The sequence below is a fragment of the Hemiscyllium ocellatum genome, chromosome 4 (genome assembly GCF_020745735.1).
Source record: "Hemiscyllium ocellatum isolate sHemOce1 chromosome 4, sHemOce1.pat.X.cur, whole genome shotgun sequence".
NCBI lineage: Eukaryota > Metazoa > Chordata > Chondrichthyes > Orectolobiformes > Hemiscylliidae > Hemiscyllium > Hemiscyllium ocellatum.
The window spans coordinates 143,609,913-143,621,990 of NC_083404.1; the positions used below are offsets into that span (position 1 = coordinate 143,609,913).

Genomic DNA, 12,078 nt, shown 5'->3' on the forward strand with positions numbered 1-12,078 from the left:
CACAGTGTGCCAGATTGTCCAGTGTATGTTAGTGATTATTCAGTGCGTGTTATTGCTTGGTATGTCTGATTACTTAATGTGTCTTATTGCTCGATGTGTATGATTACTCGATGCCTGCTATTGCTGGGTGTGCCTGATTATTCAGTGTGTGTTATTGCTGGGTGTGTCTGATTATTCAGTGCGTGTTATTGCTGGGTGGGCCTGATTATTCAGTGTGTGTTATTGCTGGGTGTGTCTGATTATTCAGTGCGTGTTATTGCTGGGTGTGCCTGATTATTCAGTGTGTGTTATTGCTGGGTGTGTCTGATTATTCAGTGTGTGTTATTGCTGGGTGTGTCTGATTATTCAGTGTGTGCTATTGCTGGGTGTGCCTGATTATTCAGTGCGTGTTATTGCTGGGTGTGCCTGATTATTCAGTGTGTGTTATTTCTAGGTGTGCCTGATTTAGTGTGAGTTATTGCTGAGTGTGTCCGATTATTCATTGTCTGTTATTGCTGGGTGTGTCTGATTATTCAGTGCGTGTTATTGCTGGGTGTGTCTGATTATTTAGTGTGAGTTATTGCTGGGTGTGTCTGATTATTCATTGTCTGTTATTGCTGGGTGTGTCTGATTTTTCAGTGTGTGTTATTTCTGGGTGTGCCTGATTATTTAGTGTGAGTTATTGCTGGGTGTGCCTGATTATTCAGTGTGTGTTATTGCTGGGTGTGTCTGATTATTCAGTGCGTGTTATTGCTGGGTGTGTCTGATTATTCAGTGCGTGTTATTGCTGGGTGTGCCTGATTATTCAGTGTGTGTTATTGCTGGGTGTGCCTGATTATTCAGTGTGTGTTATTGCTGGGTGTGTCTGATTATTCAGTGTGTGTTATTGCTGGGTGTGTCTGATTATTCAGTGCGTGTTATTGCTGGGTGTGCCTGATTATTCAGTGCGTGTTATTGCTGGGTGTGTCTGATTATTCAGTGTGTGTTATTGCTGGGTGTGTCTGATTATTCAGTGCGTGTTATTGCTGGGTGTGTCTGATTATTCAGTGCGTGTTATTGCTGAGTGTGTCCGATTATTCATTGTCTGTTATTGCTGGGTGTGTCTGATTATTCAGTGTGTGTTATTGCTGGGTGTGTCTGATTATTTAGTGTGAGTTATTGCTGGGTGTGACTGATTATTCATTGTCTGTTATTGCTGGGTGTGTCTGATTATTCAGTGTGTGTTATTTCTGGGTGTGCCTGATTATTTAGTGTGAGTTATTGCTGAGTGTGTCTGATTATTCATTGTCTGTTATTGCTGGGTGTGCCTGATTATTCAGTGTGTGTTATTGCTGGGTGTGTCTGATTATTCAGTGCGTGTTATTGCTGGGTGTGCCTGATTATTCATTGTCTGTTATTGCTGGGTGGGCCTGATTATTCAGTGCGTGTTATTGCTGGGTGTGCCTGATTATTCAGTGCGTGTTATTGCTGGGTGGGTCTGATTATTTAGTGTGAGTTATTGCTGGGTGTGTCTGATTATTCAGTGCGTGTTATTGCTGGGTGGGTCTGATTATTTAGTGTGAGTTATTGCTGGGTGTGTCTGATTATTCAGTGTGTGTTATTGCTGGGTGTGCCTGATTATTCAGTGTGTGTTATTGCTGGGTGTGCCTGATTATTCAGTGTGTGTTATTGCTGGGTGTGCCTGATTATTCAGTGTGTGTTATTGCTGGGTGGGTCTGATTATTCAGTGTGTGTTATTGCTGGGTGTGCCTGATTATTCAGTGTGTGTTATTGCTGGGTGTGCCTGATTATTCAGGGTGTGTTATTGCTGGGTGTGCCTGATTATTCAGTGTGTGTTATTGCTGGGTGGGTCTGATTATTCAGTGTGTGTTATTGCTGGGTGGGTCTGATTATTCAGTGTGAGTTATTGCTGGGTGTGTCTGATTATTCAGTGTGTGTTATTGCTGGGTGTGCCTGATTATTCAGTGTGTGTTATTGCTGGGTGTGCCTGATTACTCGGTGTGTGTTATTGCTGGGTGGGTCTGATTATTCAGTGCGTGTTATTGCTGGGTGTGCCTGATTATTCAGTGCGTGTTATTGCTGGGTGTGCCTGATTATTCAGTGTGTGTTATTGCTGGGTGGGTCTGATTATTCAGTGTGTGTTATTGCTGGGTGTGCCTGATTATTCAGTGTGTGTTATTGCTGGGTGTGCCTGATTACTCGGTGTGTGTTATTGCTGGGTGGGTCTGATTATTCAGTGTGTGTTATTGCTGGGTGTGCCTGATTATTCAGTGTGTGTTATTGCTGGGTGTGCCTGATTATTCAGTGTGTGTTATTGCTGGGTGTGCCTGATTACTCGGTGTGTGTTATTGCTGGGTGGGTCTGATTATTCAGTGTGTGTTATTGCTGGGTGTGCCTGATTATTCAGTGTGTGTTATTGCTGGGTGTGCCTGATTATTCAGTGTGTGTTATTGCTGGGTGTGCCTGATTATTCAGTGTGTGTTATTGCTGGGTGGGTCTGATTATTCAGTGCGTGTTATTGCTGGGTGTGTCTGATTATTCAGTGTGTGTTATTGCTGGGTGTGTCTGATTATTCAGTGCGTGTTATTGCTGGGTGTGTCTGATTATTCAGTGCGTGTTATTGCTGAGTGTGTCCGATTATTCATTGTCTGTTATTGCTGGGTGTGTCTGATTATTCAGTGTGTGTTATTGCTGGGTGTGTCTGATTATTTAGTGTGAGTTATTGCTGGGTGTGACTGATTATTCATTGTCTGTTATTGCTGGGTGTGTCTGATTATTCAGTGTGTGTTATTTCTGGGTGTGCCTGATTATTTAGTGTGAGTTATTGCTGAGTGTGTCTGATTATTCATTGTCTGTTATTGCTGGGTGTGCCTGATTATTCAGTGTGTGTTATTGCTGGGTGTGTCTGATTATTCAGTGCGTGTTATTGCTGGGTGTGCCTGATTATTCATTGTCTGTTATTGCTGGGTGGGCCTGATTATTCATTGTCTGTTATTGCTGGGTGTGCCTGATTATTCAGTGTGTGTTATTGCTGGGTGTGCCTGATTATTCAGTGTGTGTTATTGCTGGGTGTGCCTGATTACTCGGTGTGTGTTATTGCTGGGTGTGTCTGATTATTCAGTGCGTGTTATTGCTGGGTGTGCCTGATTATTCAGTGTGTGTTATTGCTGGGTGGGTCTGATTATTCAGTGTGTGTTATTGCTGGGTGTGCCTGATTATTCAGTGTGTGTTATTGCTGGGTGTGCCTGATTATTCAGTGTGTGTTATTGCTGGGTGGGTCTGATTATTCAGTGCGTGTTATTGCTGGGTGGGTCTGATTATTCAGTGTGTGTTATTGCTGGGTGTGCCTGATTATTCAGTGTGTGTTATTGCTGGGTGTGCCTGATTACTCGGTGTGTGTTATTGCTGGGTGGGTCTGATTATTCAGTGTGTGTTATTGCTGGGTGGGTCTGATTATTCAGTGTGTGTTATTGCTGGGTGTGCCTGATTATTCAGTGTGTGTTATTGCTGGGTGTGCCTGATTACTCGGTGTGTGTTATTGCTGGGTGGGTCTGATTATTCAGTGTGTGTTATTGCTGGGTGTGCCTGATTATTCAGTGTGTGTTATTGCTGGGTGTGCCTGATTATTCAGTGTGTGTTATTGCTGGGTGTGCCTGATTACTCGGTGTGTGTTATTGCTGGGTGGGTCTGATTATTCAGTGTGTGTTATTGCTGGGTGTGCCTGATTATTCAGTGTGTGTTATTGCTGGGTGTGCCTGATTATTCAGTGTGTGTTATTGCTGGGTGTGCCTGATTATTCAGTGTGTGTTATTGCTGGGTGGGTCTGATTATTCAGTGCGTGTTATTGCTGGGTGTGTCTGATTATTCAGTGTATGTTATTGCTGGGTGGGTCTGATTATTCAGTGCGTGTTATTGCTGGGTGTGCCTGATTATTCAGTGTGAGTTATTGCTGGGTGTGCCTGATTATTCAGTGTGTGTTATTGCTGGGTGTGCCTGATTATTCAGTGTGTGTTATTGCTGGGTGTGCCTGATTATTCAGTGTGTGTTATTGCTGGGTGGGTCTGATTATTCAGTGTGAGTTATTGCTGGGTGTGCCTGATTATTCAGTGTGTGTTATTGCTGGGTGTGCCTGATTACTCGGTGTGTGTTATTGCTGGGTGTGCCTGATTATTCAGTGTGTGTTATTGCTGGGTGTGCCTGATTATTCAGTGTGTGTTATTGCTGGGTGTGCCTGATTACTCGGTGCGTGTTATTGCTGGGTGTGTCTGATTACTCGGTGTGTGTTATTGCTGGGTGTGCCTGATTATTCAGTGTGTGTTATTGCTGGGTGTGCCTGATTACTCGGTGCGTGTTATTGCTGGGTGGGTCTGATTACTCGGTGTGTGTTATTGCTGGGTGTGCCTGATTATTCAGTGCGTGTTATTGCTGGGTGGGTCTGATTATTCAGTGTGTGTTATTGCTGGGTGTGCCTGATTATTCAGTGTGTGTTATTGCTGGGTGTGCCTGATTATTCAGTGTGTGTTATTGCTGGGTGTGCCTGATTACTCGGTGTGTGTTATTGCTGGGTGTGCCTGATTATTCAGTGTGTGTTATTGCTGGGTGGGTCTGATTACTCGGTGTGTGTTATTGCTGGGTGGGTCTGATTACTCGGTGTGTGTTATTGCTGGGTGGGCCTGATTATTCAGTGTGTGTTATTGCTGGGTGGGTCTGATTACTCGGTGTGTGTTATTGCTGGGTGGGTCTGATTACTCGGTGTTCCCACAGGGAAAGATGTCATGGTGAATGGGATTGGAGTGAAGCTTCCCAAAGTGTACAGTGGGAGTGGTCTCTCTCTCCATCAAGCTGGCCTCTTTGTTTCCGTTGTCACAGATTTGGGATTGACTGTTCTCTGGGATGGAGGTGAGTGTATTTACAACTAAAACCTTGCAGATCAATAAGAGTTTGATTGATTGAAGGAGCTGGCAGAAGTTTTGAAGTTCCTTTCACTCCCTATTCACGATAAAAACAATTCACTGATCAGTGGATCTGATGGGCTGAAGGGCCTCTTCGGTGCTGTTTGACTCATAGACTAAAACAGCATCAATGTTGGGGAAGTTCTGTCTCACAGAGTTCGGTCTCTCAGCTCAGTTCATTCACTTGTAAAGATTCACAGTAGCATCACATAGATGTTGGATCCTGTATCAAACTCATCCCGAATCCTGAACTGTGTTTGTCCATGTTAGAAACAAAAGTCAATAAAATTTAGACGAGACCACCAAAACTGGAAACAATTTATTCTCCAATCTTGCAAGAAAGTACTCCAATTGCAGAAAGTAATTGAAGTAAATTAGAACTGAGGTTAGTGTACAGTTATAGCCTTTGAGCTGAGTGAGGCCATCTCTTAGACTCCTAATGACCCAATCTCTCTTACTGTGCCAGACCACTGCCCAGCTGTGCCCCACCCTTATTACTGCCCCCCTCCCCAGGTTGGTAACCTTCCTCTCTGTAAGTGCTGACACACACATTATTTTGTCGACAGTACATCAAGGTCTGGGTTAACACTTTGTATCAATTCTGCTGGTCCATTCCATCCTCGGACATCTCATTAACTTGTATCGTTTTGTATAGCCCAAGCATTTCAGTTATCTCAGCTTTTTGCTGAAAGTATAATTTTACAAAAATAACTTTTTGTAATAGTAATTACACACCAAAGTTAGTATTTAATTAACCACAATTATACACTGAAAAGTCCCTATATACCTGCAGGGTTAATAGTTCTCTTGCTGTACCCCGTTTCTGTCTGATTTTTCTACATCTGTAAAAACAGCACCTTTCCCCATTTCTAACAACTCCCCCATTTCTTTTCTTTTACCATTTGTTGTTTTTGCTATTTTATTTCTGTCCTCTTTTCATCCCGTGGTGCCGAGATTCACAATCTTGCCGTTTCTGTCCTTCTAAGTCTGTCTTTTTCAAACTCCAGGAGCAATCTGCTACTCTCTCTTTCTTGCGCTTGTATTGTTGTCCTCCCGAAGACATTACCAGCTTAGTCATTATCCATTTTAACACATTGACTCCTATCTGTAAACCTATAATTATCAGTAATACATGTATGCCTAAGTGTCCAGTCACCCATCCCCATCTTTCATCTTTTCGGGGTTCATCCGTAATTTCTCTTATATTGTACTATTTCTGCCTTATCTTCCACTATGGAAGAGGTGTCTGGGATGAAGGTGCAACATTCCTTACCAATCAGCGCACAAGTTACCCCTTTTTCAGACAAGAGATAGTCTAAAGCCATTCGATTCTGTAAAGCTGTTAGCCTTGTTGCTATCATTTCGGTGGTTATGGCTGATATCTGGGATTGAGTTTCTCCCATCACGCCGGTGGTATCCGCCAGTTTCTGTATTTCCATCCCCGCCCTTGTAGTGCCGTAGTTTGGGAGTAGTGTCCACAGCAGACGGTCTCCTTCAGGGACCTCTCGGGCCTTACGTCTTATCCCCATCCTCCTTTCTTAGGTCGAAGGTGAGGGACTGTATAAGTGAGGTAACAGCAACCACTCCAGCCTTTCTTGTTTTAAGGCAATGCTTCATCAATGTCATTACATGCGTTTATTTCCACACATTCGGTCACACGAATGTATTTTTCCCAGGGAATAAATGGATAGGCCTTCAGACCACATACCCGTATGTCCCGTTCAATACTTGGGGAGTGTTCGTGGCAGTGGCTTGGTTGGTATCATCTTGGACGCAAGATGATTTTCCTAATTGGAAGGGTACGACGTCATTCCGATTACAGAAACAGTTGGTATTCACTGCTCCATTTTGGTGGGGAAATTCCACGGCTATCAATAACACCCTGGGTTTTCAGGGCTGGCCTTGGGAACCATCTCACAAAGTTATATTTGCTCCTTTCAGATTCCCACTTTGTATTATTTAAGCTCAAGTCAAATTGTTGTGCATCATACATTTCTCTTTTGGTGAGCAGTATTACCGAGGTGGGGATCCCAGATTCGCCATGGTGTGGGACCTCTGCACAGACCCAACAGTTGGCAAGTTCCTCTTGTTTAGCATAATTTTGGCATAGTGTAGTCAAGTGATTATTCCCATTTCCTTGAACAGTTAGAAAAACTAACGTCATAATACTATACCAGTACCCACCCGTCTCTGAACCCTGCCTACCACCCTGTCTTAATCTTTTAGGTGCCAGGGCGGGGTGAGTCCATGCAACCCTTACAATCAATACAATATATATATCATCAAACATTAAAAGAGTCTTTTATCTTAGTTCATTCCGTCTTTCTCAGCTTAACTTTCAGAGGGTTGTCTGTAGGATGAGCGTGCCCCTCCGCCAATGGGGCGTTCACAGGACCTCTAACGCGAGTGTGATGACTCCACCCTTTCTCAGCAGTTCGGATAGCTGTCTCAGTAGTCAGGAGGGTTAGGAATGGTCCCTCCCAACTCGGGTGCAGTTTAATATTTTACCAGGTCTTGATCAGGACCCAATCACCCGGTTGTCAAACTCAAGTGGAGGTGTCTGGGTCAACAGACCCTTCTTCCTAAGGACAGACAAAGAAGACCAAGTGCCACAATATAGTTCTTTAAAAGTTTGTGCGAAGATTTGTAGCTCGGGTGCTTGTTGTAGTGGTTCTGTTCGCCGAACTGGAAGTTTTTGTTGCAAACGTTTCGTCCCCTGGCTAGGAGACATCATCAGTGCTGTGGAACCTCCTGCGAAGCGCTTCTTTGATATTTCTTCCGGCATTTATAGTGGTCTGTCCTTGCCGCTTCCGGGTGTCAGTTTCAGCTGTCCTCTGTAGTGATTGGTATATTGGGTCCAGGTCGATGTGTTTGTTGATGGAATTTGTGGATGAATGCCATGCCTCTAGGAATTCCCTGGCTGTTCTCTGTCTGGCTTGCCCTATGATAGTAGTGTTTTCCCAGTCGAATTCATGTTGCTTGTTGTCTGAGTGTGTGGCTACTAGGGATACCTGGTCGTGTCGTTTCGTGGCTAGTTGGTGTTCATGTATGCGGATTGTTAGCTGTCTTCCTGTTTGTCCTATATAGTGTTTTGTGCAGTCCTTGCATGGTATTTTATAAACTACATTAGTTTTGCTCATGTTGGGTATTGGCTCCTTTGTTCTAGTGAGTTGTTGTCTGAGCGTGGCTGTTGGTTTGTGTGCTGTTATGAGTCCTTGGGGTCGCAGTAGTCTGGCTGTCAGTTCTGAAACGCTCCTGATGTATGGTAGTGTGGCTAGTCCTTTTGGTTGTGGCATGTCCTCGTTCCGTGGTCTATCTCTTAGGCATCTGTTGATAAAGTTGCATGGGTATCCGTTTTTGGCGAATACCTTGTATAGGTGTTCCTCTTCCTCTTTTCGCAGTTCTGGTGTACTGCAGTGTGTTGTAGCTCTTTTGAATAGTGTCCTGATGCAGCTTCGTTTGTGTGTGTTGGGGTGGTTACTTTCATAGTTTAGGACTTGGTCTGTGTGTGTTGTTTTCCTGTGTACCCTTGTGGTGAATTCTCCGTTGGGTGTTCTCTGTACTATCACGTCTAGGAATGGGAGTTGGCTATCCTTTTCTACTTCTCTCGTGAATCGGATGCCTGTGAGTGTGGCGTTGATGATCCGGTGTGTTTTTTCTATTTCCGTGTTTTTGATGATTACGAAAGTGTCATCGACATATCTGACCCAGAGTTTGGGTTGAATTGCGAAAAGAGGAAGAGGAACACCTATACAAGGTATTCGCCAAAAACGGATACCCGCGCAACTTTATCAACAGATGCCTAAGAGATAGACCACGGAACGAGGACATGCCACAACCAAAAGGACTAGCCACACTACCATACATCAGGAGCGTTTCAGAACTGACAGCCAGACTACTGCGACCCCTAGGACTCATAACAGCACACAAACCAACAGCCACGCTCAGACAACAACTTACTAGAACAAAGGAGCCAATACCCAACATAAGCAAAACTAATGTAGTTTATAAAATACCATGCAAGGACTGCACAAAACACTATATAGGACAAACAGGAAGACAGCTAACAATCCGCATACATGAACACCAACTAGCCACGAAACGACACGACCAGGTATCCCTAGTAGCCACACACTCAGACAACAAGCAACATGAATTTGACTGGGAAAACACTACTATCATAGGGCAAGCCAGACAGAGAACAGCCAGGGAATTCCTAGAGGCATGGCATTCATCCACAAATTCCATCAACAGACACATCGACCTGGACCCAATATACCAATCACTACAGAGGACAGCTGAAACTGACACCCGGAAGCGGCAAGGACAGACCACTATAAATGCCGGAAGAAATATCAAAGAAGCGCTTCGCAGGAGGCTCCACAGCACTGATGATGTCTCCTAGCCAGGGGACGAAACGTTTGCAACAAAAACTTCCAGTTCGGCGAACAGAACCACTACAATAGTTCTTTAAAAACTTATCATTGAACTCTACAGTTGGTAATTCCCCTCTTCCACCCAAGAAAGTTAATCCAAACATCATCTCATAAGGAGAGAGCCCTATATCATGTCTAGGAACAGTCCTAATGCGTAGCAATGCGATAGGTAAACATTTAGTCCATGGTAATCGAGTCTCTAGGACTAGCTTAGATAATTGCTTCTTTAAGATTTGATTCATTCCTTCCACCTGTCCAGAGCAGGCTGAGTGCCCAGGCGGTGTGGAATTCTTGTCATTACTTCTTGTAGAATCTTGGAAGTAAAATGGCTACCTTGGTCTGAATCTATACTTTCCACGATTCCATATCGTGGGATGATGTGTTCAGGGAGGGGTTTCCCCACTCCTTTTGAGGCGGCTAATGACATTGGGAAAGCTTCCACCCACCCAGTTAAGTGGTCTACTAGGACCAGCAGGTACTTCTGTTTTCCCACTGGGGGTAGTTCAGTGTAATCCACCTGTTTATTTTGGAAGGGTCTCACTCCCGGGTTCCTTCCTCCTTTGAGCCCTTCCCTTATTATTTTATACATACTTAGAATCAGTGTAAATTGTCCCATCCCGATTCTCTAAGTGTACATTCTATTAATGCGTACAATTCATAGGTCTGGGCTGACCATGTGTTAGGCAGCCGGTCTGCCTCCACTGTTTGGTTTTTGTTACCGTCCACTACTGCATATCCATTGTGTCTTTTTCCTTCCTCTACTCTCGATGATCCATTTATAAACAATCTATCCCCATCCTGTAAAGGTGGATCTCTCAGGTCCTGTCTAATTTTGGTTTGATACACTATGATATCTAAACAGCCATGTTCTAATTCCCACTTGTCTAGAGGTTCTCCCTTCCATAAGAAGGTAGCTGGGTTTAGACAGGTGTCTGTTGCTAACACCAGGTCATCTTCTTCCATCAGGATGGCCTCGTTAACCATCTCCCTGCCTTTTGGTTTAACACAGTTCTGACTTGATGGGGGATACTAACTACTATAAGGCTGCTCCATCTGCTGTCTTTGCAGCTCCGAAATCTTTTAGTCCCTTTTCCCCCTTTGCAGTAAACAATGGGGCACCCTGAAGATCTGAAATTGTAGGTATTAGGGAGTATATCACTGCTCCTTGTGGATTCAGGGTCGCTTCTTTAGCTACCTCATCGACCAGTCTATTTCCCCTTCTGGTTCATTCCCCTTCCTGATGTCCGTTTATATGAACTATCATTATTTCTCTGGGGAGTAATAGGGATTCCAAGAACTTGTTTTATCAGTTCCTCATGTGTTAGTTCTTTTCCTCTGCTATTTAGCAGTCCTCTTTCTTGCCAAAATTTTTTTTTTTTGAAGGTATGTGCACTCCAAACGCATATTTGGAGTCTGTACATATTGTTCCTTCTTTGTATTCCAAGGTTCTGAGAGCTCTTTCTAAGGAATAGGGTTCCCAAGTTTGGGCTGACCAGCCGTTGGTAGTCTTTCAGCCTCGATAATGCTTCCCTCTATCCCGTCTACTACAGCATATCCATTGTGCCTTTTACCCTCAATCATCCGGGAGGACCCGTTGATAAACAGCCGAGCTCCCGCATGCAGCGGTACGTCTCTTAAGTCCATTCACACTTTAGTCGGATATTCAGTAATATCAAGGCAGTCATGTTCTGGATTGCCAGGGGCCACCCCCCTCTCCCCGCCACAGAAATGCAGCTGGATTCAAGCAACTGTCTGTGACTAACACAAGGTCATCCTGTTCTATTAAGATTGTCTCATATTTCAAAACCCTAGAGTCTGTGAGCCATCGTCCTGCTTTCTGATTTAGGATGGTCCGTACCTGGTGTGGGGTGCTGACTATTAAGGCTCCCCCTAAAGTAAGTTTCCGACTCTCTTCTACCAGGAAGGCTGTTACTGCCGCTGCCTGCACACACCCTGGCCAGTAATATAGCTTTCCATTCTTTAATTAACAATAAATTAATGCAGTTCATGTTTTAAATTAACCATGAATCAATATGACAGGTCACTAAGAATGTGTGAAGGGCTCCTGCCAATTAATATTGATTCAGCTAACACAATTGATTTATTATAAATATTAATTATTAATTATATAATTCAGGGTGGAAACGCAACAAGTGACTAAAACACCTACTCCTACACCTACCCCTCCTCCTACACGGCTAGGGCGGCACGGTGGCACAGTGGTTAGCACTGCTGCCTCACAGCGCCAGAGACCCGGGTTCAATTCCCGACTCAGGCAACTGACTGTGTGGAGTTTGCACGTTCTCCCCGTGTCTGTGTGGGTTTCCTCCGGGTGCTCCGGTTTCCTCCCACAGTCCAAAGATGTGTGGGTCAGGTGAATTGGCCATGCTAAATTGCCCGTAGTGTTAGGTAAGGGGTAAATGTAGGGGAATGGGTGGGTTGCGCTTCGGCGGGTCAGTGTGGACTTGTTGGGCTGAAGGGCCTGTTTCCACACTGTAAGTAATCTAATCTAACATTTTAACAACTGTAGTTGCGTAATTCTGTTTGTTTATCAGTCACTTGTGACTTCTCACTCTGTTTCTGGAATTGTTTTGCTCAAGCACATTCATTTTTAACAACCTCAACAGATTCCATCGCACCGTTTGTGGTTAATTGAATTCGCAATTTGGTGGCAGTATTTTGTCATGAGCACAGACCGATTCTTCATGCCT

The 12,078-nt window shown here is 44.2% G+C and overlaps 1 protein-coding gene across 1 annotated transcript in view; it reads left to right on the forward strand.

The window, feature by feature from the left end:
* The window catches only part of sspo (SCO-spondin), a 538,757-nt gene that overhangs the window by 104,206 nt on the left and 422,473 nt on the right, over positions 1 to 12,078 (forward strand). Inside the window, exon 23 of the mRNA XM_060824077.1 lies at positions 4,744 to 4,878. Coding sequence (XP_060680060.1) covers positions 4,744 to 4,878 — 135 coding nt within the window. The remainder of the gene's footprint in view (positions 1 to 4,743; positions 4,879 to 12,078) is intronic.